This window comes from Apodemus sylvaticus, chromosome 17, assembly GCF_947179515.1.
Source record: "Apodemus sylvaticus chromosome 17, mApoSyl1.1, whole genome shotgun sequence".
Lineage (NCBI taxonomy): Eukaryota > Metazoa > Chordata > Mammalia > Rodentia > Muridae > Apodemus > Apodemus sylvaticus.
This window is the reverse complement of record NC_067488.1, coordinates 57,627,632-57,654,207: the sequence shown is the minus strand read 5'-3', so window position 1 is coordinate 57,654,207 and position 26,576 is coordinate 57,627,632. Positions and strand designations below refer to the sequence as shown.

Here is a 26,576-nt window from a genome sequence, read left to right as displayed (position 1 = left end):
CAGTAAAACTGTTGTCATAAAAAGCCTGTGCAGGTTTTTTTTTTTTTTTTTTAAGGTCAGGGTTTCTTCTTTGTGTAGCTCTGCCTGTCCTGAAACTCACTCTATAGACCAGGCTGCCGTGAACTCAGAGATCTGTTCACGATCTGCCTCCTGAGTGCTGGTATTAAATGTGTACACCACCACTGTCTGGCATACCTGTGGTGATTTTTTAAAAATTAGACTATATTAAGTACATAGGTTAATTTGGAAGAACTGGCATCTCTAAGACCTTGAACTCCTATTTATGAGCACGCCTTCATGCACTCAAGTGAAGCTTTATGCCTCTGCTGTATACAGCACTGGCTAGGCCTCCCAAGGCTCATTTCTGGACACACTAGAGAGCCCTTCCACTCGGACATTTGTCTGTCCTGATGTACTGGAGGCTTCTGAGGATGGACAGAGTTCCCCAGACCTTGAGGAGGGTACTTCTGGGGAAGCACTGCACACCAGGGCTGGTTAAGAACTGACAACAGGCTTAGGGTGCTCCAGAGCCACCAGCACACACTTCTTCAAAAACACTTCTAACATATCCAGACACTTTTTTTTAAATAAAGGTTTAGGGAAAAAATGAGGCAGGGACTGTGCTTGGAGGACCAGGCTATGGGAGAAAGGGACTATCTAACACCATCCTCCCTTCTGGGTGTGACACCAAGTCTGTATCATAAGTCACGTCCTGTCCTTTTGGGAGGATGAATGTTAAAACTTGATTTCTGGTTCTGACAATCAAATTCATAGTACAAACTCTTTTAGTGAATATCTGCATTCACTTTAGCATGTAAGCATCTACATCCCACTCTGTGAGGTCCTGTAGGAAGGGGACTTGTCTGTGTCATCCCCTGACCTCTGGATCTGGGGTTCAGTGCCTGGCTGACAGGTTCTTGTGGGCTCATCATAGATTCTGATCCTGATCCTGATGGTGGGGCCAGCACTGTTGGGATGTTGGACCTTGGTGACTTACATCTCAGCCTTTCTTTCTGATCTTGAGCTGCAGTCACAGCTGGTTGCGTGCTACCTGATGTGTTGGGAATTTAACAGGTCTGCAAGAGTGAGACACATCCCTAACCACTGAGTCATCTCCAGCCCATCCCCAGACTTCTAATCCACACTTTGAGCTCTTGGATACTGGCCTGTGTCTCCTTTTGGAACCCAGTATTGGCTAATGTAAGCATCAAAGGATGCTGGTCTACAATATCTACTCTGAAGTCCTCTCTGCATGGAATCTCTGACAAGAGAGCTCAGTGACAGCCCCTTGTTGCTGCCTAACACTTAAGAAATCAGCACCTGTCTTCTCCACCCTCAGGCTCATAGGGAATGCTTGGCTAATAATGTAGTACAGACAGGGGACACACAATTTGAGAATCACACAGGATGGTCTTTGAGCCAAACTGCCTCCTCTTCCCTTCCCGTCTTGTATCACCTGATGCAGGAAGTACTCAGTAGTCACGGCAGACTTACCCTCACTCCATGGAAGATGAGAGGGAAGCCCTTTCTGGGCAGCTTCTCCCAGCCCAGCAGTGAAGTCACTACTTTGGGGTCAGCACAGACTTCAAGCTCCCTATGGTAGAACAGGCGTGAGGGCAGTGCCAGCAGAGCCGAATGGGACCTGTAGTTCTTCACGAGCTTGGTAACCTGAAGGGAAGAGGTAGGCATAGGCCTCACAGAGTCAAAGCCATACATTTCCTATCCACGCTATGCCCCTGTTGTTCTTGTAAAACAGATTTGAAGTTAACCATCTTAATGCTGACTCCATCGGGTAGCCTCCTGCTCTTGCCTCGTTCGTACTATTAACTTGAAATCTGATGCCAGGCCAAGTTTCTCAGATGACTCTGAACCTCAGGGAGGGAGGAAGGCCTCTTTTGTGAGACATCTTGGTCCTGACTGTGGAAGCCTTTCAATGAAACCCTGTAAAGCTCTGACTGAGCCCAGGAGGCAGAAAGTAAGAGCTGTTATAACAGCCCCTGCATATATTTGGTTATGGAGACAGCACCATTATGAGGAAAATGCTTTTTGCCTCCAACTGCTTGGGAAGTTGGTGCAATACAAGCCTCTGTGCTTGTTCCTGGCTGTGATGGTCAAATGTTACTGTCAACTTGAGAAGACTTGGAATCACTGAGGAAACACAGCTCTGGGTGACTGCTGAAGGCTTCTAAAGAGGTTTATTAAGATGGGACACCACCTCTGAATATAGGTGGCACAGACTCTGAACTAAATAAAAAGGAGCACAGAGGAAGCCAGTATTCACGCCTTTCTCAGCTTCCTCATTAGATGCCTCATGCCACCATGCCTTCTCTCTGCCACGTCGTATTATCTCCTCAAATGGTGAGCCCAGACAGAGCCTTGGCCCTGAAAACACCTGACGGCTGTCTTCCAGGCAACTCTGTTAGAGCAAATGAAGTGTAACAGCAATCATCCCAGCAAAATGCCTGCTAGCCCCAGGGCAGTGACTATATTTTATTCCAAAAAGAAGAATGTGACCCCCTGTGAAGAGTTACACCAGCTCAGAATAGTACAGAGAACTAGGGAAAGAGAGGGAAGCCATTTCTTTTTCAACAAAGAAACTGTATGTCCCAAAGTGCACAGGAGATGGGTGAGGATGTCTCTCCTATGCCGCGCAGTTCTCGGCATCCTCTCAGACCCAACAGCTGCCACACCGCTTCTCATTCTGGGCGCCTGTGTGCACTCCTCCCCACCCGTGCAGTGCTCTAGTTTGATGGCTTCAGAAGCTGGGCTCGAGCACACGAGCACCTTAGAGCAGTAGAATACAGGAACAGTCCCCACAGGTCTCAGGGCCAGCCTTCTCCTCTTTCATTTGTTCGTGAAATTACGTGCCATTTCCTGTTTTCCTACATTCATGGACTAAGGCAGATTTAACTTCTTTTACTGTCTTGAACCCCCAATCTCCCTGGCATCTGCATTAAAGCTTCCTGGCATCCTCTGATCCAAAGGGTATCCTTTACAGGACAGGAAGAGCAGGTAAATGCCTTAAGAGCTGTCTGGGAAGTGGAGGAGGCCATGAGTTCTGCTTCTCTCCCTCCCTCTATGTCTGTGGACGACTCTGCTGAGCATGCTTAGTAAGGTGAGGGGAGCAAGGAGCAAGTGGGTGTTTGTGGAGGTTGGGATACTTCCAGTTCTCCTGTGCAGAGATCTCAGCTCACATATGTGACTCATGGGCAAGACCAGTGTGGCAGAGGCCCTGCTGGCCTGGCCTCAGCACTGTCTACTCCAGTAAATCTCTGCTCTTTTCCTATTTGTGTGACAAAGCAGAGAGTTTGGAACTTACCAACAGTGGGTTGTATGCACCACAAGCACCAAAGGCATTCTCGTCTCTCAGGTATGCTGGTCTGGACATCAGCCTCTCCAACATGGACACATTCAACCCATAGGCCATGGCCAGCCTGGACTTGATGACTGGGCCAAGCTGCATGGGGTCTCCAGCAAGCACAATCTATAGTATATACAAGGATGCTGGATCAGTGGGGAGCAGACAGGCTTCTGTTCCCATTATAGTAGAAGAGCTTTGGGAATGGACAGGCAGGTGTCTCTGAATAGGTTTGGGAGTGGGCCTGTGCAGGCTGGGCAGGGCCCCTTGTATACTCTGGTTATGTGGAAGGAGCAGACAGGTGGGGAAACCATGGTAAACACAGCTGGAACTGACAATGGCCTAGCCAGAGATGTGGGAGAGGAGACCACTTGAGACTCAGGTTCCTTCCTAAGCAGTCACTGCTAGGTTTTTGTCAGTCCTGGCACAGCAGTCAAGCTGCCCCGCCCACTTATTTCTCAATGGAGGGAAAGCCTCAGGGATAGCGCCTGTGTTCTGAAATTTTCTGCTGTGCCTGATCCTAGGAAATTACCTTTGGCCTTTTTCCCAGAAGGCCTCACACACACTGACACCATGCTGACCACTCTCTTAAGTATTCTAATTAGACCAGTCCTTCTTCAGTCCTTAGTCCCTCCAAAGAGTATTTGTTTCATAGAGCCTAGTGATTGAGGGAAGGACGCCCGCTGACCTCTCAGCTGCGGTACAGAGAGAAAGATTCTCTAAGATAATAAGCCACTGTGCGAAGCTCAGATGGGGATCTGCTGGCACACAGAGGTGAGTGGACCAGGGGTCTGACTGAGAAGCTTAGTGGGAAGGACAGTCAGACCCCAGCAGGGCATGAGGTCAGTCTCTCCTCTCTGCCATGGAGGGAACACCCAAACTAGACACTAGACGCTTCAGCTGCTGACTCTGACATTGTGTCCCCTGTGTGTCCCCATGTCTACAATGGCTCTTGGCTTCTGTTCACATGTGAATAAATAACAAGCCAGGCTTTCTTCCCAGAGCCGTGACCTCCCAGACTCTCGGGGTCCTAGTTCTTTCACTTGACCCTCTAAAGCTGTGACCATCACCAAGAGAAAACAGTAAGAGAAAAACACACTTAAGACACAGGCCTTACCTGGCCATTGATGTCTGAAATCAGTCCCAAAGGAATAAGGCATTCTGGCTCACTTGCCTGCCCTGCCTCGTCCACAAATACGTGTGTGAAGTATCCAACTCTAGAGCCAAAAATGTCTCATGGTAATTCCATCATATTGTTTAGCAACTGCTTCCTAACACAAACTGGCAAAGCTCTGTTCTGGGGTGTTCGGATCATAGTGGAGCTCTCCAGGGAGGACAACACTAAAAGGTATGGGTACCACGTGACTGCAGGTCTGCTGAGACACTCACATGAATAGCATACAAGGTGCCTTGCCCTTGCTTAGACCTGTACACTCCCAGGCCAGCAGCCTCTTAGCCACATGCGGCTCTTGATTACCCTGAGTGATGCTCCTCTGAATAAGAAAATGTGGCCTGTCTCATTAATGACTTCATACATAATAAGATGACATTGTGGGGCCAGCAAGATGGCTCAGAGTATGAGGCTCTCACCACCATGCCTGAGGACCTAAATTCCATCCCTGGTTCTACATGGAGGGACCATCCTGGTGGAAGGAGGAAACCAAGTTACTCAAGGTGTCTTCAGACCTTTATTTATACTTACATACATTTAAAATAAAATAAAAATGTTAAAAATATTATACTCCTACTTTGGAAAATAAAATGGGTAACTAAAGAATATGAAATAATTTGCAACCTGCATGTGGCCATCTGCACTTGGCTCTCTTGGCTCTCTTTGCCTAGTGCTCAGGACAGAAAACGAGGCCCCTGTGGGCTTGGGTCGTCAAGTCATCCTTACAGGTACACCCTGCAGTGGCTCTGCTCCAGCGGCAGAGTTGAGGCTCACCCTCAGGACACTGGCTGGCTCCTCCCTCCCTCCTTAGTCTGCCCTCCCTGTGCTACTTCCTCCTCTTACCTGCCTGCCTGCAGCCTCCCTCGTCTACTTCCACTGCCATGAAGCCTCCTCACTCGGCTTCTTTTCAGCTCCTGGGCATGTTCCTGGGAGCCTCTCTCTGGTCCTCAGACCCCCACAGTCCCCTAAGCTCCCAGTACCATTGCTGCTCCATCTTCTTGAGTGGCCCCACCCAGGACTAACTTCACAGAACCCAGAGTCTCCTTAAGGAGTTTGCCCCCACTGATCCTGTAAGCTACTCATTCAGTGAACTTCTAGCCTTGAGACTTGAGCTTCTTACAGCTCCTGCCTCTATCATTCTCGCTTACCAGGCCCCAACTCTGAGGCCTCCTCTGTGTAAGCATGCTCAGGGCTCTCTTACCACAGATCTTTACTTGTTGCCAGCTCACTTGCTTGTCCATTCTACTGATGAGTCCCTTTGACTCTCTGTCTCTTGGGTTTTATCAGTAATCCTGCTTCTCAGAAAAGATGCTCCCACTGTCATGTCGCTCTTACACAGTGGCTGATACTTCCCTCCACTATTCAATCTTCATCTGGTCAGCCTCTTCTGAGGTAAGTGTGGAGGACACAAACTGTCTGGGTGACTCTGCTCCCAAACATCATCCTGTGCTTACCTCACTCCTATTTGGTAAAACAGCCCCGCACTGCTACACGTAGTGATTATTATCCTGAAGCGTGAGGCTCTCCAGATATCTTCTCCATCTCTGCAATATGGTTTGATGGCATCAATAATAGTCTGGGGCAAAGAGGTTAGAGTTAGAAGTATTTCCTTAAAGCAGACAAAACAGCAAGGCTAGGAGGAATTCTAAAAGTACTCGTGCTCTGTTGCTACTTCTCAGTGATGATGTGTCATTCATGATTTCCTTCAATTAAAATGGCCCATGTTTTAGAGACTCTGAGGGCAAGAATATGCTACACTACCATTTACTATATTATACTCCATTACATCTGCCCAGAAAACAACTTAATATATTTAATATACTTGATATATTTTGTAGTCACAATTTCTTTTTTGAGCAAAATTTTATTCAAAGCAACTAGGATTCTATAATTTTCCAAAAGAGATAGCTGTAATCAAATCACTAAAACAGAACTGAAAGGGAACTGGAATACATTTGAAGAATTAAATGAAAGCATAGCATAAAAATTTAACAAACTGGGAATGTCCGCAAAAGTATTGTTAATTCAGAGGGAGGGTGAGAACATAATAAAATATTTAAGAAAGCCTACCATGTAGCTGAGTTGTAGCATAAGACAGAGCAATCTTTCTGTACAACTTTTATGATCATTTGGTGTCGACTAGCTACTGCCTCCTGCTCAAACCTGCCCACTTGGTACTCTCCACGGAAGGGTTCCAGGTGCCCCCCCCCCCAATGCCTGGGGCTCACCTCTTCAAATCTGCAGGTGGCATTCACCCGGACCATGGCAGCTGGCTTCAGCACCTTGCTCTCATGAAGTCGCAAACACACGAGGTCAGCAGCACTGTTGGAGGGAGCACAGACCAAAATCCGACTGTCCGGCAAAGCATAATGTACCTTCAATTAAGAAATTAGAAACTGAGAATCTTAACCATTATTGCCACAGAGTGGAAACCCTGAGGCTATGTCTAACATATAGAGTCCTTTATTGGGAATGAGGAGCAGGGGCAGATTTGGATGCTAATCCCTGAGCATCCCTGCAATGTCAAAGGGACCACTCTGCCTCACTACCCACAGATGAGATGTGGAAGGTTCCATACCCTCTACCCACACATACACAGCACTAGAGAGAGAATGCAGGGCTATCCAAAGCCTTGTATGTGCTATATCCCAGCTCTGCTACCCAAAACCCTCCACACACCTCCACAGACATCTCCACAGATAACACCAAGCTGTACCAATATCACAGCGCACCTTGCATTACAGCACAAAACAGTCATGGTATGCTTGCTAATCTAGAATGACATATACACAGCATTTTCATAGATTTAATGGTAACTATAGAGGGAGATGCCAACAGCTGCTGCAGAGTGGTGGCTTCAGTCCCTGTCCAGGCAACTTCTTCAGTAAAGCTTCACAATGGAATCAAAGGTTTACTATTCTAGAAATGAAATTTCTTTTTATACTTATAAACTTAAAAACCTAATACATAAACAGACAATGTTATAAGCTAAATCTTTCTCAAGTTCTTTACTAACGTCTCTGAAGTTTAACTGATACTTTTCCAGACACAAGCACTTACGCACAGCACAGACCCACAGCAACCATCACCCTGTCTGTCCTTACCTGCAAAACAGCCTCAATTATTGTCACAGTCTTTCCAGTTCCTGGAGGTCCAAAAAGGATATATGGGAGGGGCCGGCAGTCACCACTCAGGATCCTCCTCACTGCCAGCTTTTGGTTTTCATTGAGCACTGGGTTGAAGAACTCCTTATCTCTAGCTTTCGGAATCTGAATTTCATCTACTGAATTTGAAGTGGAAAGACAGCCTGGTCAGAGGCACAGAACTCTGCATAACAGCTTACTAGATGCCATAAAGGTCAAACAGAACCTGACAGTGTCAACAACCTTCAGTGTGACAGGAAAAGAGGTTCCAGAAACATCTGACTGTGGTTTTTGAGGCAAAGTCAGGAAAAGTAACCTAACTTTCTAATAGGGGGAAAGGCATTTATAGCTCCAGTATCACTTAAAATATTATATACTATGTATGTATGCACGCATGCATGTATGTATGAGTACACTGTAGCTGTCTTCAGACACACCAAAAGAGAGCATCTTATCCCATTACTGATGGTTGTGAGCCACCAGGTGGTTGCTGGGAACTGAACTCAGGACCTCTGGAAGAGCAGTCAGTGTTCTTTACTGCCGAGCTATCTCTCCAGCCCCCATACAGAGCTTTAAAAACTTTTTTTTGCTGGCGATTTTTCCCAAACAAGTTTTTTAAGTCAGCATACAAAACAAAAGCAGCAAGTAGCACCTTCACGTGCACTTGGTCTTGACTGACTTTCCTCAGCCCAGTCCCCACCCCCACACTCCTGTGCTCCCCTCTTCCTCCCCTCCTGCATTCTGCTTTCTCTAACTTGTTTTCCTCTCCCCCAATACACCCTCATTCCCTCACATAGTAAACACCTGTCTATTTTTGTGCTGTATATCCCACATACATACATGTCTAATATTTAAAATTTAAGATTAGTATGTGAGAGAAGACCACTTGGTACTTGTCTTTCTAAGCTTAGGAAACTGTTAATAATTTCCATTCTACAATTTTCCTGAAAAGGGCCACAATTTCATTTTTCTTTGTTTTAATACAATTCCACTTGATATATTTATTATATTTTATCCATTCATCTGTTGATGGGACGTCTGGGTTGGTTCCACCTTTTCGCAACTATGATTAGTTTAACAGTAAATATGGATCTGCAAGCATTTCTTGTATATTGACATAGATTTCTTGGAGTATACATCCAGGAGTATACCTGGACAATATAGTATTTCTTCTATTCTTAGTTTTTTTGAAAAAGATCCACTTTATATGTATGATGTCTATATACCACATGCATGCCTACCAGAAGAGGGTGTCAGATCCACTGGAAGTAAAGTTGCAGATGGTTGTGAACTACCATGTGGGTGCTAGGAAATGAACCTGGGCCCTCTGGATAACTGAGCTATCTCTCCAGTCCTACTTTTAGACAGACTTACTAGCAGTAAATATGAATTCTTCATCAGCACTGTGCCTGCCTTCTTGATGTTGGTTAGCCTCTCTGAATGGGGTGAGATAAGAGTTTTAAATAGTTTTAATTTTTATTTCTCTGATGGCAAAGGATATTTAACACCTTTTAAGATGTTTACTTGGTATTTGTGTTTGTCAGTTAAAGGTGTTGCTGCCCATCAGGTGTGCTGACCTCTGCCTGTAGTTCTTGTTATTGAGACTATGTGAGGCATTGCTTGAGTCCATGAATTTAAGACCAGCCTAAGTGTCTTTGCAAGACTGACTAAAATATACCAAGTATACAACATAAGAGCATACATAACAATAATATACACAATCTCAAATTTTTTCTAAAGTTTCTAATCTAAACCGTCAAGGCATCCCTCGGGACCAAGCAGATGGGTCCTCAGCCTTCCCCAAGGACAGCATGTCTGTCACGACTGAATCTCCAACCCCAGTGCATTTTTCAAGGCACCTTCTTCCAAGTGCAGGTTTCTTCACTCTTCTTCTCTGAGCCCATTATACACAAGTACCCAACTCACTAGTCTCTGCAGTAGAGGGAGCCTTCTCTGGCTGGTCTGTGGTATCCATGTGCCTTTCCTTTGCTGTGTTTTTAGTTTGGTCCTTCACTGTTTTCTTGTTCTGGAAATGATCATGAACAAAGTGGTTGTAACATCAGCTTTGTGTTCTAAAGCTGACTTTAAAGAGCAGCACATACACCTACAAAGTCATTCTGCTGCTACATTTCACAATTATTTCAACAGGTCAGGTCTTTCCCTTGAAACATAATTCAAACACGAGACAGCTAATAAAAACCTGCCCAAAAGTTTATGTTTCTCTCTCAGTTCTTTGAAAACCAAAATATAAATAAACTGAGTTTTGTCATGAAAAATTGAAACAAAGATAAGCTTTATTTGATTAATATACATCCCACCTCTTCCAAGGTCAGGGAAGGCAGACAACCTTGGGAAGCCCTCTCCTGAGGGCACCGAGATGTCTGCCACAAAGCATCTCTATGCCTTCCTAAGAACACAGAGCACCAGCACTGCCTGTCAATCATGTTCAAAGCTTATGCAAGCCCTGGCGCTCCCAGTGCGACCTCCCATTTCTGGCATATTGGTGCGTATATGCATGCACATGGGGTGGCCTTGGTCCACTCGCTTGGCCCTGTAATCCAGTCTAGTAGTCCACTTTGCTATAAGGATGGGGAAGTATTCTTTTTAATAGGTTTTTGTGGCCTTTTACAGATACATATTATAGTATGTATTTCATGTACATATGAAATCTTTGATTACATTTTTTAATTTTAAGTTAGGATGACTCAGTTAAAATTTTGAAAACAATAAAACTAGTTGGAATGTTAAGATTGCTTTGAAAGCACAGATTTGCAGATTTGTGATGGGGAGATAGTTCAGTTGGCAAAATACTTCCCACGTAGGCATGGGAACCTGAGTTCAATTCCTAAAACTTGTCAAAAGCTAGGCATGTTGACAAAACAATAAAACCAAACAATAACCACCAAATAGGCTAAGGAGAGGCAACACTGCATTAGGAATTGTCTCAAAGGAATCCTAAAACCTGGAGTCAGCAAGCTAAAGACTAGGAGGGCGGATGGGCTGCTCCAGCCAAGGTTAAATAATGAGGACCAGTAGGCTGGCCAGAGATGGGGGTTTCAGCAAGATGGCTGGTTGTCTCAAGCAAGGCTCAAGAACAGCCATGCTGCATTCTGAGTGTGATGGCAGGAAGAGAACCCTTTACTACCGGAGTAGGGGGTGGGGTGAGGGTAGGGTGGGGGCCCAGGAAGTCGGAGGGTCTGTCAGCCTGCTTATCCAGGCCTCATCTGACTGGCTGCCATGTGCCCACCAGGGGGTGGTCTGCTTCATCTACTTAGGAAAGCAAATGTCAGTCTTACCCACAGATGAGATACACCCAGGGTAAGGTCCACAGAGCCTCTGGGCCTCTTTAGCCTAGTTAAGGTAACATGTAAAATTAATTATCACAAGAATATGCCCTTGCCCCTGGACAGTGCTATGGACTTGAGTCACATTTATGATTCTTGATATCTGTGTATGTATCCTGCCCCCAATCTGGCTTATGGTTTAGCATTTTATCCAACTTTTCAAAACACCATGGGTTTTTATGATCTTGCTATGTAGCCTGGGCTAAGATTACAGGTGTGCACAGCACACGTGGGCCCAGTAAGCTTCTGGACTTTCTCCTTTTCTGAGACACAAATAACAAGTGTGTGAGGCCATCTAAAGTTGTCCTGAGTCTGTTGTGTCACTCATTTTAGAAAGAGAACTTGATGTTTCTAACATTCTTAAGTAATGGTTAAATTTATAAACTGATAGCCAAACAAACATACACACAGTGATTATGAAGTCAAGCAAACGAAAAGACCTAGAAGCAGTTATTGCTTCCTCCCCTAGCCTGCCTCTGTCCCAGTCAACTTCTGCAGAGGCAAGCGCCTGGCTCTCTGCCTCAGTTCATCTATGTACTCTATATTACCAGTGCTGATACTCCCTTTGTCTATGACCTGACTTCTCTTGTTCCCGTCTTCCTTCCAGTGCTTTGTTAGGACTCTGGGTTTTATATGGCTGTAACTGTCGTCCTTATTCATGGCTACCCGTATGGTCACTTTTCTTTGAAGCACCACTCTTTGCTTTCTGGGAGTTACTAGCCTCTTATTTTTATTTCTTTGACTTCAAAACTTGAAGCCCAGCCAGGTACAGTGGTACACACCTGTAATCTTGACATCCAGGAGGCCAAAGCAGAATGATTGCTTTGTTTTTCAAGACAGGCTGCCAGGACAGTCCACCCTCAAACTCTGTGTGTGACTAACCACAGCGTTATACAGATCAACAGCTTGGGACTTTGAAGGCTTGCTCTGGCCCACCCACTGGTCTATGAGCACAGCCCTGACTCCATGGCTGGACCTCTCTGGAGGCAGTACTGCATCAACACTGGGAGGTGCTACCTTCTAGCCTTGGCTATCTTCTCATAAGCTTTCAGACAGAGAGTAGAAACTCCAGGGAACTCTGTCAGTGTCTCTCCTGGACTTCTGTTCTCTGCTCTCTAAGTGCTATGTCATACACAGCGCTGTCCACCACACTTGCTTTCTCTTGCTCGGGGGTAAGTTCTAGTATAGTGCATACCCAATGTCTCAAACTGCTGCCTTATATATTTTGTAGGAGGTTTCTGGAGAAGGTGCTGGGGTGTGAACTCCAGGCCTCCAGCATGCTAGGCCTACCTTCCACTGAAATTATATTTCTAATCCTTTTCTGTTTTTTTTCGATTATTTTCATATACTTTCATCTTAAAAAATGTCTATTTTTATGTACACATTTTGCCTTCATGTATGTTTATGTTCCACACAGTGTATAGAGCATGAGGAGGCCTGAAGACAAAGTCTGCTCTGCTGAAACTGAAACTACAGGCAGTTGCGAGCCACAATGTGGATGCTGGGAGTCAAGCCTAGGTCTTCAGGAAGATGCTCTTAAATCTTGAGCCATCTCTCCAGCCCCTGTAGCCCTATCTTGGTTCACTGACCAATGGAATGCTAGGATTTACTTAAAACTTGACTAGAAATAACATTTTGCACTTAGGAATGTAACACTTCATCCAGTCAGGAAAACCCTCATCTAAGGAGCAGGGCTTCTCTGTGCCCACTCTGCTGTCCATCTCCTCCAGCACCTTTCTTAAGAAAGGCCAGACAACCAGACACCCCAGGGCTCCCACAGATGGTGCCAGCCAAGAGTGGCAGAGGAATGCCTTGTCGGCATCAGTGGGAGGAGAAGTCCTTGGTCCTGTGAAGGCTCAATAGAGGCCCCAGCATGGTGAAATCCAGGAGGGGGGAGGGGGAGTGGGTTGGGTGGAGGAGCATATTCTTGGAGGCAGGAGGTGGGAGGACAGGTTGGGGATTTTCGGGGAGGGGGGAAACTGGGAAGGGGTATAACATTTAAAATGTAAATGAAGAATATATTCAATTAAAAAAAAAAGAATCAGGCCACAGAACAAAGGAGGGGCAGGGTAATGAAGGACTGAGAGGCTCACAGATCAGAGTTATCAGTGCTCAATGAAGAGCTCTTTCTATTTTCAGGTAAAAATAAAATGTCTAGAAGGAAATACATAGCTGGATGATTTTTAATGGATAACATTTTAAAATTTTCATTTATAGTGTTTTCTATGACTGAGTGCACATACTGTAACTGTTGTTCTCACTCTGTGTGTGTGTAGTGTATGTATGTGTACACTTTTGCATAAGTGCAAATGTGCACATGCTATGGTTGACAATATGTAAGAAGACAGTCTGGGGTGTCATAGCACACTTTGAGACAGGGCTGTTTCACTGTTCACTGCAGTGGACTCCAGGCTCAGCTCGCTGGCCTCCGAGCGTCCAGGGAGTCTCCTGATATTACCTCTCCCTCAGTCCAGGAGTGATGGGAGGACAGTGCACCGCTGTCTAAGATTTGAACTCAAGTCCTCACTATTGAGCAACAGGTGTTTTACCCACTGAGCCATCATCTCCCTGGCTGTAAAACTACTTCCACTGCTTCTAAAAGACTGTGTTTAATGCTGGCATAAGTGTCATCAGCTTTGTCGGAGTTCATTTCTGTTAACAGTAGTCAGTGATGACTACAGACACTCAGAACTGGTCAGAGCGCTGAGAGTTAATGAATATCTACACTGATGACTGTTCATTCCTACATGTACCATCACCTACAAGGCGATGACACCTACAGTGTCACAGAATACAGGGAAGAAGGATGTAAGAGCCAGAGGAAAGTGCGACTCCACATGCATTACATTTCTGGGCATCAGAAGATATTGTGCTTCCCAGCACCAGCAGCTGTGGTCACCTGCATAGGACTAGCTGCATGGACTCTACTTTCCCAGGTGATCTGTGCACAGTTAGTGGCTGAGAGGGGAGGGGGAGGGAGAAGGAAGGGAGAAACATTTTCTTCAGTGCTACAGCACAACTGGTAAGATGCTCACACTATCGTGAATAGATTCTCAATTATGATCCTGTGAGCAACCCTAACAAAAGATTTGAAAGTAGAGGGGAAGCAGGGCAGTGGTGGCACACGCCGGTAATTCCAGCACTCTGGGAGGCAGAGGCAGGCAGATTTCTGTGTTTGAGGCTAACCTGGTCTACAGAGTGAGTTCCAGGACAGCCAGGGCTATACAGAGAAACCCTGTCTAGAAAAAAACAAATCCAAAACAACAACAAAAACAACAACAAAAAAGAAAGTAGAGGGGATAAAGGAGTAGAAGAGGAAAGGGAGCAATGGGTGTGACTGTGCTCAAAATTTATTAGGTATACGTATTAAAGTTCCATAATGAAACCCACTATAATAGTTTAACTCTTATGTATGACTAATGCTTATGCTAAAACACTTTACAATAAAGCAGTTACAGAGATTACAAGCAATAAGAATCCTAACTCTTGCATTTTTGCAGAGTACTTATAGAATAGTACAAGTTTCTAAAAATTACATGTAATTTGAAATTTTACATCATTATACACTTAAGGCATTCCCATGAAATCACTTTTCAGTAGCACACAATTGTAGCTTGCAAACCCTAAGCTGGCATGTCACTCTTCATGTCACTAGGAACACAATGATAAATAGCTCACTCCTGCTGTGGCCACTAAGAGCCTAGTGCACGGCCTCCAGCACATGGGCACTGAGTTTCCTGTCACAGAATGACTGCATTACAGAAGTAAAAAATGAAGTGTCTCTGCAACGATGACAGATTACAAATGGTAACGCCCTGATGGACATGCGTCCTTCCAGACATTTTCTGTGCAGACACAAGCACATGACTGTACTCCCCTGCCCAGTGCAAAAGAGTGCAAAAAAATTTTTTAAGACAAGGTCATATTAACTACTGCTGAGTGATCTGGAACTTATAGACCAGTTTGAGGATGGTCTCAAACTCACAAAGAGTCTCCTGTCTCTGACTCCTGAGTGCTAGGATTAAAGGAGCATACTGACTAAAATCACACTATTTTACTATAATTCAGTAAGACCATACCTTACCGTATCTTAGCTTTTCATTGTTTAAATATATGATAACATTCTAGTCCTACATATAACAATATACATATTTAAACTAAATACAGCTTATGACTATTTTATTTTTTATTTTATATATATACATATATATATATGGATTTTTCTGCATGTATATCTATGTACCATGTGTATACAATGCATTTCAAGGCTAGAGATGGTGGCAGATCCTTTGGAACTGGAGTTACAGGCAGCTGTTGGCTGCCACAGGAGTGCTGAGAGTCAAACCTGGGCACTCCTGAAGAGTAGCAAGTGCTCTTAACACCTGAACCATCTCTCTAGCAGCCCGGCACCCACCACTTTTTTTTTTTCTCAAGACAGGGTTTCTCTGTGTAGCCCTGGCTGTCCTGGAATGGACTCTGTAGACAAGGCTGGCCTCTAACTCACAGAGATCCACCTGCCTCTGCCTTCCAAGTGCTGGGATTAAAGGTATAAACTACCACACCTAACTCTTAGTTTTAACTGAAATTTAGACTATTTGTGAATAATGTTCTTCTAATACTCCAATAGAGTGAGAAGTAAGTTCATGTTATATATCTAAATGTATTAAAGTCATCAGAGCATGCCAGTCATTGGTGATGGACTGTCCGTCATTTCTGGTTACCTTGGTGATGGACTGCCCGTCATTTCTGGTGATGTTGGTGATAGACTGTCCGTCATTTCTGGTTACCTTGGTGATGGACTGCCCTTCATTTCTGGTGATGTTGGTGATGGACTGCCCGTCATTTCTGGTTACCTTGGTGATGGACTGGTTGTCATTTCTGGTTACCTTGGTGACGGACTGCCCATCATTCTTGGTGATGTTGGATATGGACTGGCCATCATTTCTGGTTATCTTGGAGATGGACTGCCCGTCATTTCTGGTTACCTTGGCGATGGACTGACCATCATTTTTGGTGTCCTGTGCAAGGCTCCAATTCCCTGTCACCTGAGGAGACTGTAAAATGATTTCTTCTGGAAATAATACTTTGAAACAAGAAAAAGTGAAAGAACAGATATTATTTAAAAGTATGAATGAAGACATCCTAAATATCTATAGCTGGTTCTGAAATAGTTCATATTCCATTCTGTTCTGTGGAGAATCCTCTTTTCCTAGTTTTAATATTAAGTAGTATTGCATAGACTTTGAAACAAGCCATTACTTATCTCTGTGAGAACAAGGATGAACTACATTACCAGGAGTGCAATACAGAAAGCAATGAACTAACTTTCAGTTTAAGTATGCTATCTTTACAGAGTTGAAATAGTAAAAAAAAAAAAAAAAGGTGGAGTGGCAGAGGAACTGCCCAATAGGCAGGTAAAAGCACATGCTGCCACATAATTAATTCTAACAAACCACCAAAGAACTGAAGAGACTATTTCACACAAAAATTTCATGAACTCTACAAATGTAGCCTAGGAGGATTTAATACTAATCTTACAGAACACTACCTTTTACGCCCAAATGGATGACCTGCTCAAGTGCATAGTGACACCGCCTACTTGTGGTCCTGCCAGAGACAACATAAAATAATAAGCTTTGTTAGTTTCGAATTTATAAAATTGATTATAAATATTATGATGTGAATGTTCTTTCCAAACTCAAAACCTTAAGTGAAATTTTGTGTATGTGCTGGTGGTGTGTGGTGTATCAACCACCTCTGTGGTGGTGCTGGGAGGTGTACCCTCTAAGAGGTAATTCCATATGCAGGGACAGCTTTGTCACAAAGTAACCTTAAACTCTGGCTCTGGCTTTGTGTGTTTCCTGCTCCAGTGCTCCCTTTAGTGTGTTCCTGCCATGTCACGATGCCGCTGGAAGGCCCTCACCAAGGCTGCAAAGCCTTCAGAACTGTGAGAATAAGTCTTCTCTTTACAATCGATCCAGTCTGCAGTCTCTGTCATAGCAGCAGGAAACAGACAAGATGACTCACTCCCAGCAACCACACACTAAGACAACCTTTACAAAAGGCTTGTAAATAAAAGGTCCTGCCAAAGGCCAGGTGTCACAGGGTCATTAAGGCTCTTCTGCTCCTTGTGAAGGGAAAGTGAAGGGCCATAAGGGAGCTGTAACTACCTGTGTCTACACAACACACCAGGTAATTAGAACTTTTATACAAAAGGAGAGACAATTCAGGTATCAGGACAGCAGGTGCCATCCTTTCTAGAAGAATAAGGAATATTAATATAACTGTGTAAAGAGAAGAAAAAAAGAAAGAAAAATTGCTGTAAGGTTTCCTTCCTTTGAAAGTAGAAAATAACAAAGATTAGGAACCAATTTTCAATAAAACAAGATTACTAACTCTCCAAAGCACAAAAACAAGAAGCTCCAATCAGCAAAGCACAGAAGCTGACTCATGCCTTTTTAGAGACATATAACAGATTTCTTGAAAACTCAGATAGGGGTGGGATACAACATAGGCACCTGACCATTTTCAACTATTACAGTGGATAATAAAATCATGGCTAGGATCTATTTCTGTGGTGCATAATTGGGAGTGTGTGCATGCTGTGGTATCTCTGTAAGGTCCACTGAAACTGTATAAGCCTGTTCTCTGTCCTGCAACATAATTGCTTGGGACAATAAACTCCATAGAAAGAGGGATAGTGGTGGGACAATAACCCCAGGATTTGGCCAAACCAATTCTAAAAAACACAGATAGAAAATAAAGAAAAATTAAGTAGATATCATACATGTGTGTGTTAGAGGGGGTGCAGGAGAATAAACAAGGCTTCCAAAGGAGGGAAGAAATGAGATAGGAAGGGTCACCAAAACCAACTGCCCAGGTATGAACTAGTATGCAAGAGGAATTGCAAAGATGTCAACTATTTTAACATCTTAGAACAACATAAAAAGAATCTTGAGGCTGGAGACATGGTTCAGCTGTTTGGTGCATTCTCTGCTCTTGTAGAGGACTAGATTTCAGATTCCAGAATCCATGTCACAATCTATACCTCCACCTCTAGGAAATTTGGTTGCCATCCTCTGTACTTTGCACATATTTGATCAAACACCCACACCCACACACTTGCATGCATATATGCACGATCTTTAGGAAAGAATCTTTATTATGTCACTGGGGACTAAATGACCAGCAACTGAACTAGAGCAGCAAAGTAGCTAAGGGCAATACCCACACAGCACTAAACACGTGAGGCAGAAGGAAGGCCTTCAATGTATGTTCTTCACCTGTAACATGAGAAACTGGAGAAAGAGAAGCAGATGGAGCCTGAAGTAAATGTGAAAAAGGAAATAATACAAGTTCAGAGCAAGACTCAATGCACCAGGGAACAAAAGAACAGCAGAGAATACCATACCACAAAGTCAGAACTGGAGTCTTTGACAAGGTCAATACAATACCAAACTTTTAGGACTGGAAAGATGGCTCAGTAATTAAGTGCACTGACTGATCTTACAGAGGATCAAGGTTAGATTTCTAGCACCAAATGGTGGTTAACTGGGCCTGGAAGATGGCTCAGGGAGTAAAGTCACTTGCCACCCACATCTGACAATCTGAGTTTAACTCCCAAACTCAAGTAAAGACTGAAGAAGATAACTGATTTCACAACATCTTCTCTGACCTCTATGTGCACTGTGTCACACACACCCACATATATCATACACATTCATATGCACGCATGCACACATGTATACATATACATGTGTGCAAATAAAAAGAACCTAGTATTAAACCCTTATTTTAGTAGAACAATGTAATACAAAACTTAAAAGTATCCTACGAAGAAAACTCAGGATCTAGAAGGCTTCAGAGGCTACCAAATATCTAAGGAAGAAATGATGTTCATTCTATACAAAGTTTGCCAGAATATACAATGTATGTAGGGGTTTACTGTAGACCAACATAAGTATAAAATGAATATATGTCAGCAAATCAGACCTAACAAATGTAGAAAGGAAGCACAGCATGACCAAGTGCCATTCATCCCATAGGCACCTCGGATTCCTTGCTGAGAGGACATGCTGAGAGCAAGCTACTGGAAATTAAAGTTAATATTGTTTACAATGGTATTAGACTTAAAAAAAAAACAGGGCCAGGAGGGTGGTACACAGCTGTAATCCTAGCATTCAGGAGGCAGATGCAGGTGAAACTCTGTGGTTAGAGGGCTGCCTAGTCTACATGGCTGAGTTCCAGGTGAGACAAGGCTATACAGTGAGACCCTGTCTCAAAAAACCAAAACCAAACCAAAACAACAAAGGAACAAATCTGCCACAAATAGGCAAAAGCTACAGCTGAGAAGTACATATTAATAAAAGAAACTCAAGAAAGAAGTAAATAAGTGGTGAGCTACATGTTCTTAAGGACTAGACAGCAACGTCCTAACAGTACCAACTTCCCTTACCCTTGCCGCGATAAACACAGAATTCCTCAAACAGTGATTGAGTTAGCACGGGTTGGACCCTTTGGAAAGGGGCCCACTGTTCTCCCAGGTTTTGGCACCAGTTGTGAGGTGCACTGAAACCACTAAGCTGGACTTCTCCATGGAGAGGAAGAGGTTTATCATGAGCATGAGACTGCTGCATGGCTCTCTCCGGGGCAGAGAGCAGTACACTGGTGACTGACAGGGCTATCGATCAGAAGGACCTAGAGGCTAGTGTGAGGACATGCAGGCCAGAAGAGCATAGTGGCTTTGATATGCACCACAGGTACATGCCAACAAAGAGCCAGAGGAGATAAGGGAGTAGCTCTTGTAGGCACACAGAGACCAGTTTCACAGGTTTCCAAGGAATGCTGCACAATCCTTCCATTCTCCCTGTCAGCATCTAGCCTGAACTGGTCCCACACTGTCATTTTGGGACACAGGCAGTGGCAGTGTGCTTTCTGGAGGACTGGGACCCACCGCATGGGTCATCTACACAGTGCAGCACAGCTAACATGCCATCTCTTGCATGTTCATGGAGACTTCAGCTGATTCACTCAAGCACACACCATCTGGGAGGATGAAAACTCGCTAAAATCTTACCTATTATATGTAAACTCCACATCCATAGGTTCAAAATTATACATCTGTTCAAATCCTGGATTAAGTTTAAGAGTTACATCTTCTTCATGAATCTAAAAAAAAAAAAAAAATGAGTGATTCAACTTCTACACAGTAGACTGGTCTTCCTGGGACAATCTTACATCTGTATTTGGCCATACAACATGAAAATACAGTTTCAAAATTTGGTATCTTACAAATCCTTAAGCTATACAAACAGGAGGATGTCCCCATTCACATCACACCACTTGGCGTTTCAGCAGCAGCACTCCTGTGCTGCACACTCACAGCCTGCTGCCCACTACACGCCATCCAAGTGCCACACCAGGCCTTCCCTTTCCTGCATAAAATAATACTGCATATTTGCTCTAGCATAGCAAAGGAAGGAAGCCTCTGCAGGCAGCAAACCCAAGCGTCCTCAGGTGGGCAGCACTGAGGACACAGAGTCCTGTCATTCTCAGAAGACGCCATCCCAGCCCTTCACTGGGAAGGCTGCAAGGGCTGTGTGTCCCTTAGAATCCTAGTTACTTTTGTGTCCATCTGTCACAAGCTAGTCATTTGAGAAGAGGAGACCTCAACTGAGAAAATGGCCCACTGTCAAGTCAATAGGCCAGATTCTCATCTACTGGTCTGGGAAGGACCAGGCCCTTGTAGATGGTCAACCCTGAGTAGGTTGTCTGCTTGAAGGAAGACAGTAGGCTGAGCAAGCCGTGAGACACAAGGCAATAAGCTGCATTCGTCCATGGCTTCTGCCTCATTTTCTGCCTCTGGTCCCTGCCTTGAAGGTCCACACTTTGGTTCCTCTGATGATAAACTGTAACCTCTAAGCCAATTAAATCATTTCTTCCCCAATCTGCTTTTGGACACGATGTTTTATCACAACAATAGAATCCTAATTAAGACACTGGGCAGGAAGATCCTCTGTGAGGGGGGCCAGCTGTTAGTGGGTAGCTCTCAGCAAGGGCCTAAATGAGTCTTCTCTCCCCTAAACTCTACAAATTGGCTCTCCTAGTAGGGCACAACTTTCCAGGGCCAAGAGACTACACTGGCCTATCCCTGCTGGTTGGAAGGTGTCAGAGTTGACTTCAGCACCCTACTTGTTTTAGATGTGGCTTCTCTACCAACTAAACCATCCGGCCTACTGAACACCTTCTGCACAGGCCTGCGTATCCCACCTCATGTTCTAGACAGAAAACTGATGGCAGAACCAAGGGAGCCACTCTGAGACGGGCGGTGCAGTGACTGAGCACCTAGCTTTAATGAACTGTAGCATCCACTCAAGGGCCTCAGTACCACACTCGCTTAGCGTGTCCCTCCTCCTGAGGGCCCCCTTGCTAACTCTTCCTCATCATGCACACAGTGCCCAAAGCTGATTAAACACAAACATGGCTTATGAGTGTTTTATATAGGTGAGAATTATAGACTTTCTTAGACAGGAAGTTCCCTTTACACAGCAAAGATTACTCAAAGATTCGTTGTATCCTTAAATGCCCCACAATACAGACAAAGCCACCAGAGTCCCTCCTCAAAAGTAGATGGGTCAGTCTGACCTTTGAGGATTATCCTCTCACCTCCATGACATAGCCGATATATTCAATGACGTGTCCATTGTATTCTTGAGATTTTAAAATTAGTTTGTCACCTAGGTTAAAAAAATATTACATAAAATCATTTCTCATTTTACTATGAAATCAAGTCTTAATGAAGTATAATAAAATATAACATTTCTGGTACTTGTTGTTTAAAGATAATATATAACAGAAACATAGATAGTATATACTCTTGATCATTCCTATTTAAGTAAATGTTGTTCAAAGAACAAAAATGGGATAACCCAAGTATACAGCCAATTCTTCACTGTGATCTCTAATCCACGGTGAGATCGCACCTGCATAGAGGGAAGGCCGGCTCTCGGCGAGCCCTGGGACCTCCAGAACCAGCAGATCCCCCTTCCTCTTGAGGACAACGCTGCTCATGTTGTACTCCTTCAGCTCTATTTCTGCATGGATCTCCTCTAGCCACAGCAGAGTGGAGAACTTCTCCTTGTAGTTTGACATGTTCAAAAGCTGAAATAGAATCATCTAGTCTGTGAGGGAGAACAACACACCCCTCATCTAAGGAACGAGCACTCATGGAGTCCAGTATCTACCCTGCTCACACCCAAGACGTTTACCATAGGCCAGAGGACTCAGGGCGGAGGCGGTGAGCCCCATCAGCACACCTCCATCCCTGGGCTCATGGAGAACCACGGGGTTCTGGCTCCTCCTTGGCCAGACACCTCTCTATTCACTGACAGAGTCTGGGCCCTTAGACAGCTGTGTGCTTGTGTGTGTGTGTGCAAGTGTGTACATGTATGTGCACTTGCCTAATTGGGTACATGTAGAGTCCAGAGAGTGACGTCAGAATGTCTTCTTCCTCATTCTTCTACCTTCCTTTTTTAAGATTTTATTATTTTGCTGTGTACAAATGTTTACTTGTTTGTATAACAAGTATACCACATTCATGAAGTATCGTGAGGTTGGGGCAGAAGAGAGCACTAGAGCTACTACTACACCTGGAGTTACAAAAGGCTGTGAGTCACGGTGTGGATGCTGGGAACTAAATGCAGGTCCTCTGCACTAGAAGAAGGTGCTAGTAGCTGCAGAGGCACCGCTCCAGGCCCTTTCATCTTACTTCTTAAGACAGGTTCTCACTGAACCCAGAGCTCACCATTTTGGTTACACTGACTGGCCAGGGAGCCCTGGAACCCCCATCTCCATTTCCAGCCTGGTTAGACACATCAATCACATCAATGTTTTAAATTGAGTGATGAGAAAATGAACTCAGGCCCTTCTGGTTGCACAGCAAACACCTCCCTTTCAGAAGCCATCTTCCCAGATGTCCTGTCTAGTTTTGTGTCCCTTGACCCAAGCTAAGTCATCAGAGAAGAAAAAGTCTCAGGTGAGGAAATGCCTCCATGAGATCCAGCTGTAAGGTATTTCCTCAATTAGTGATCAATGGGGGAGGGCCCACCTCACGCTGTGTTCTAGAGGAAATTGTGCTGAGGAAGCCGCGGGAAGCAAGCCAGTCAGCAGCACTCCTCCATGGCCTCTGCATCAGCTCCTGCCTCCAGGTTCCTGTTGTGCTTGAGTTCCTGTCCTGACTTCTTCCAATGATGGACTATGATCTAGAAGTGTAATCTGTAGATCTGTGGTAGAGTCTGAGGTCCGAGGACAGGAGATCTGAGTCCAAGGACTTACCCTCCTTGTGAATAGAGCTGTAGTGGTGAGTAGCACCTCACATCCTTCAGATGTTCGCCTACCTCTGCAAGAAGCGGCTGGAAAGTCAGGATGTCAATTTTCTGTTCCACACATTTTTTAAGTCTATCTGGTATTGGATACTGTGGAAGAAAACTTGGAAGTTGTCGCCTTGAGTTCCTTAAAAGAAAAACAAGTTAAATCAAAGTGCGTTAAGTGTGTATGTTTGTGTGTGTGCACGTGTGAGGCACATATACACTTGTAGAGGCCAGAGGACAACTTTGGGTATTGTTCCTCAAGTACATCAACCTTGACTTTTTGAAACAGTCTCTCTGGCCTAGGGATTACCAGAATAGGCTAATGCGGCCAGCCAGTGTGCTCCAGGATGTCTGTCTCTACCTTGCCAGTGGTGGAATCATAACGTGGCACACCACCATGACATGCTTCTTAATATGGGTTCTGGAGACTGAATGCAGTTTCTCATGGTTACATAGCAAGTATTGACTGAACTCCAAGTAATTCTTAATCTAGAAATCTTATAGTTTATGAGTATCTCTTATCTTCAATGTGTGGGTCCAGAAATGTTTCAGTTTTTTGTTTTTGTATTCCCCAGTTTTGGGATATAACTGAGCTATACTTCTATATATTTTTAGCATATTCTTCTTCGTTTTGCAATATTTACATAGATTTTATCAGTTATAGATTTTTCTGAAATGCAACAAAATCTGAAGCTTATAGGTCATATGTCAACATTTAGACGTTTTCAGATTTCAGAAGACTTGAGGTTTTAGTGATGCTCATATGAGACATTTTTCCTCAGATACTCTGGCCTGCTTCAGAAAGTCTAGAGTTCATTTGTTAATGGAAACATCTGACATGGACTAGGTCACTCTGGGTTCAAGATCCTGTCTCCATACAAGCTGTGGTGTGATATTCTCATTTCTGCAACAGAGCTGGGCAGAGCTCTGCAAGCTATAGGAGAACAACACAGGAAAGTCCCAGGAACCTACTTAGACCATGGGCTTGAAGTCAGTTTTAACTTCCTAGGTAGCTAACCTCTTATCACTGCACCTTTAGTGAAGGCGGGGTACTGGAAGTGATATGACACATCACCAATGAGAACACATTTGGTAAACTGATTCAACTCATCTGCTTGTTCTCGGCTGTTTCCCTGGAGAAATCTAAGCTCATCCCAAGCTTCTACCTTCATCTGGTTAGCTGCACTCAAATTCACAGCAGTTTTTCGTCTAGTAAGGCAAAGGACAGAGCTACAGAAATGGCAGAAAAAATGGGGAAAGTGGAGAGAGAGAATGAGTTCAGGACAGGGCCCTTCAGGCTCTGACGCAGTTCATGTGCATAGAGGGAGCAGAGGTATATGCCCTATCTCGACCTCATGGCCACTTCCTGTATTGTGGGTTCGTTTAACCCAGGACTCAGCAGGTAGTCTGTATCTCTGGGCGGAAACGTTGAAGTCAACTACAGGACTAATCTAACTATACTGAAGACTGCTGCTGCTTAACTCAAACTCAGGACTGTCTTCACCTCCGCAGGTGAAGGGCATCATGGAAACAGACATTTGGGAAGCAGGGGCATGGAGTAAATACAAATGAACTAGTTGCAGAAGTTAATGAGATTCAGAGGGACTGAGACAATCAACACACCTACATAAGGCAGCTCCCTGAGTTCCTGGCTAGCCAGAACTATGCAGTAAGACCATGTCTCAATACCAAATGCAAACATAACAGACTTCTGTTCACACAGAAGAACAGAATAAAAAGGGAAATCCAGAAATAATTCACAAAGTTACAATCATTTGATTTTCAACAATGGTGTAAAAACAGGAGCAGATAAATGACAGCCCCTAACAAATTCCACAAGTAGCTCTATGTATAGGAGTTAACTAGATCCCTATCTCCTGTTCTCTACAAAACCATCTCAAAAGGACCAAAGACCCCGAATAAGTCCCACACTCTGACTTTGCATTTCATGATCGAGGCTCTGGCAAGGTTTGCTGTGCCTGTGACTACAATAACTCAGTCAGTGGAGCAGTGCTTGACAAGCAGAGTGTCACAGAATTAAAGGCTTTTTTACGGTAGAAGAAACAACTGGCATGAAGGAGCAGCTTGCAAAGTGTCAGCAGCTGACAGGGAACTGAAGCCCAGAGCTAGCTGGGCAGTGGTGGCACAGGCCTTTAATCCTGTACTTAGCAGAGACAGGCAGAATTCTGAGTTCCAGGCCAGCCTGGCCTACAGAACGAGTTCTAGGACAGCCAGGGCTACACAGAGAAACCCTGTCTTGAAAACAACAAACCTAGAATCTATATGAAGTGAAACATCAGCCATAAAAATAACAGAAAAACCCCAAAACATCCAGTCATTTTTTAGGCAAATCAATTGAACAGACAGTTCTCAAAAGAAATACAAATGGCTCAATGAACATAAAAATGTACAGTATATTGCTCAGAGATTCCTTCTATCTTGCTTACAACAGAGGATTCTGAATACCAGTGAGGGCGTGGAAGCCACACTGCTGTGGGACTGTGATGTAGCACAGCCACTGAGAGCAGTACAGATGGTCCTCACAAAACTAAAGCCAGAACTGCTACAGGAGCTGCCCCACGATGCTGTCTACAGGACCCCACATCAGCACACCACAGAGACACCTGCACATCCATGCTGATTCAGTCCTTGACAGCTAATAATGCAATCAGTCCAGACAGCTAGCAACGGCTGATGCACAATATCATGTGTATTCATACAAGAGTTTTAGTCAGTCACAAAAGGAGACCAATTGTGTTGTGTGCTAAAACTGGAGATCATCATCTTAAGAAGGAAGGATGGATGGAAGGAAGGATGGATGGAAGGAAGGCCATCTAAGGAAGGAAAATTTTCTCTTATATGTAGAATACAGACTTCTAAACTCACACCCCATGAGAAGGCAGAAAAAAAAGGGCTGTGTGTGAGGAAAAGGGAGAAGGAAAAAAGAAATACACATGCAGAGATTACTGGAGGGAGGGGAAGATGTGTGAGCAGGTGGACATCGTTTACAAATATCACAAAACCCCCACTGTTTTATACGCTTATTTAAAACTTAAAGAGACCCAGGTGTGGTGGCTCATACCTGTAATCCCAGTACTCAGGGAGACAGAGGCAGGCGGATTTCTGAGTTTGAGGCCAGTCTGGTCTACAGAGTGAGTTCCAGAACAGCTAGGGCTACACAGAGAAACCCTG

At 44.3% G+C, this 26,576-nt stretch overlaps 1 protein-coding gene across 1 annotated transcript in view; it reads right to left on the bottom strand.

The window, feature by feature from the left end:
• The window catches only part of Mov10l1 (Mov10 like RISC complex RNA helicase 1), a 62,467-nt gene that overhangs the window by 16,149 nt on the left and 19,742 nt on the right, over positions 1-26,576 (bottom strand). Inside the window, exons 10-22 of the mRNA XM_052161515.1 lie at positions 23,412-23,526; positions 21,999-22,176; positions 21,682-21,752; positions 20,093-20,184; positions 16,565-16,623; positions 15,804-16,099; positions 9,599-9,698; positions 7,634-7,812; positions 6,758-6,904; positions 5,984-6,105; positions 4,476-4,575; positions 3,320-3,484; positions 1,495-1,668 (exon numbers count right to left, since the gene is read on the bottom strand). Of these exons, the coding sequence (XP_052017475.1) occupies positions 1,495-1,668; positions 3,320-3,484; positions 4,476-4,575; positions 5,984-6,105; positions 6,758-6,904; positions 7,634-7,812; positions 9,599-9,698; positions 15,804-16,099; positions 16,565-16,623; positions 20,093-20,184; positions 21,682-21,752; positions 21,999-22,176; positions 23,412-23,526 (1,798 nt within the window). The remainder of the gene's footprint in view (positions 1-1,494; positions 1,669-3,319; positions 3,485-4,475; positions 4,576-5,983; positions 6,106-6,757; positions 6,905-7,633; positions 7,813-9,598; positions 9,699-15,803; positions 16,100-16,564; positions 16,624-20,092; positions 20,185-21,681; positions 21,753-21,998; positions 22,177-23,411; positions 23,527-26,576) is intronic.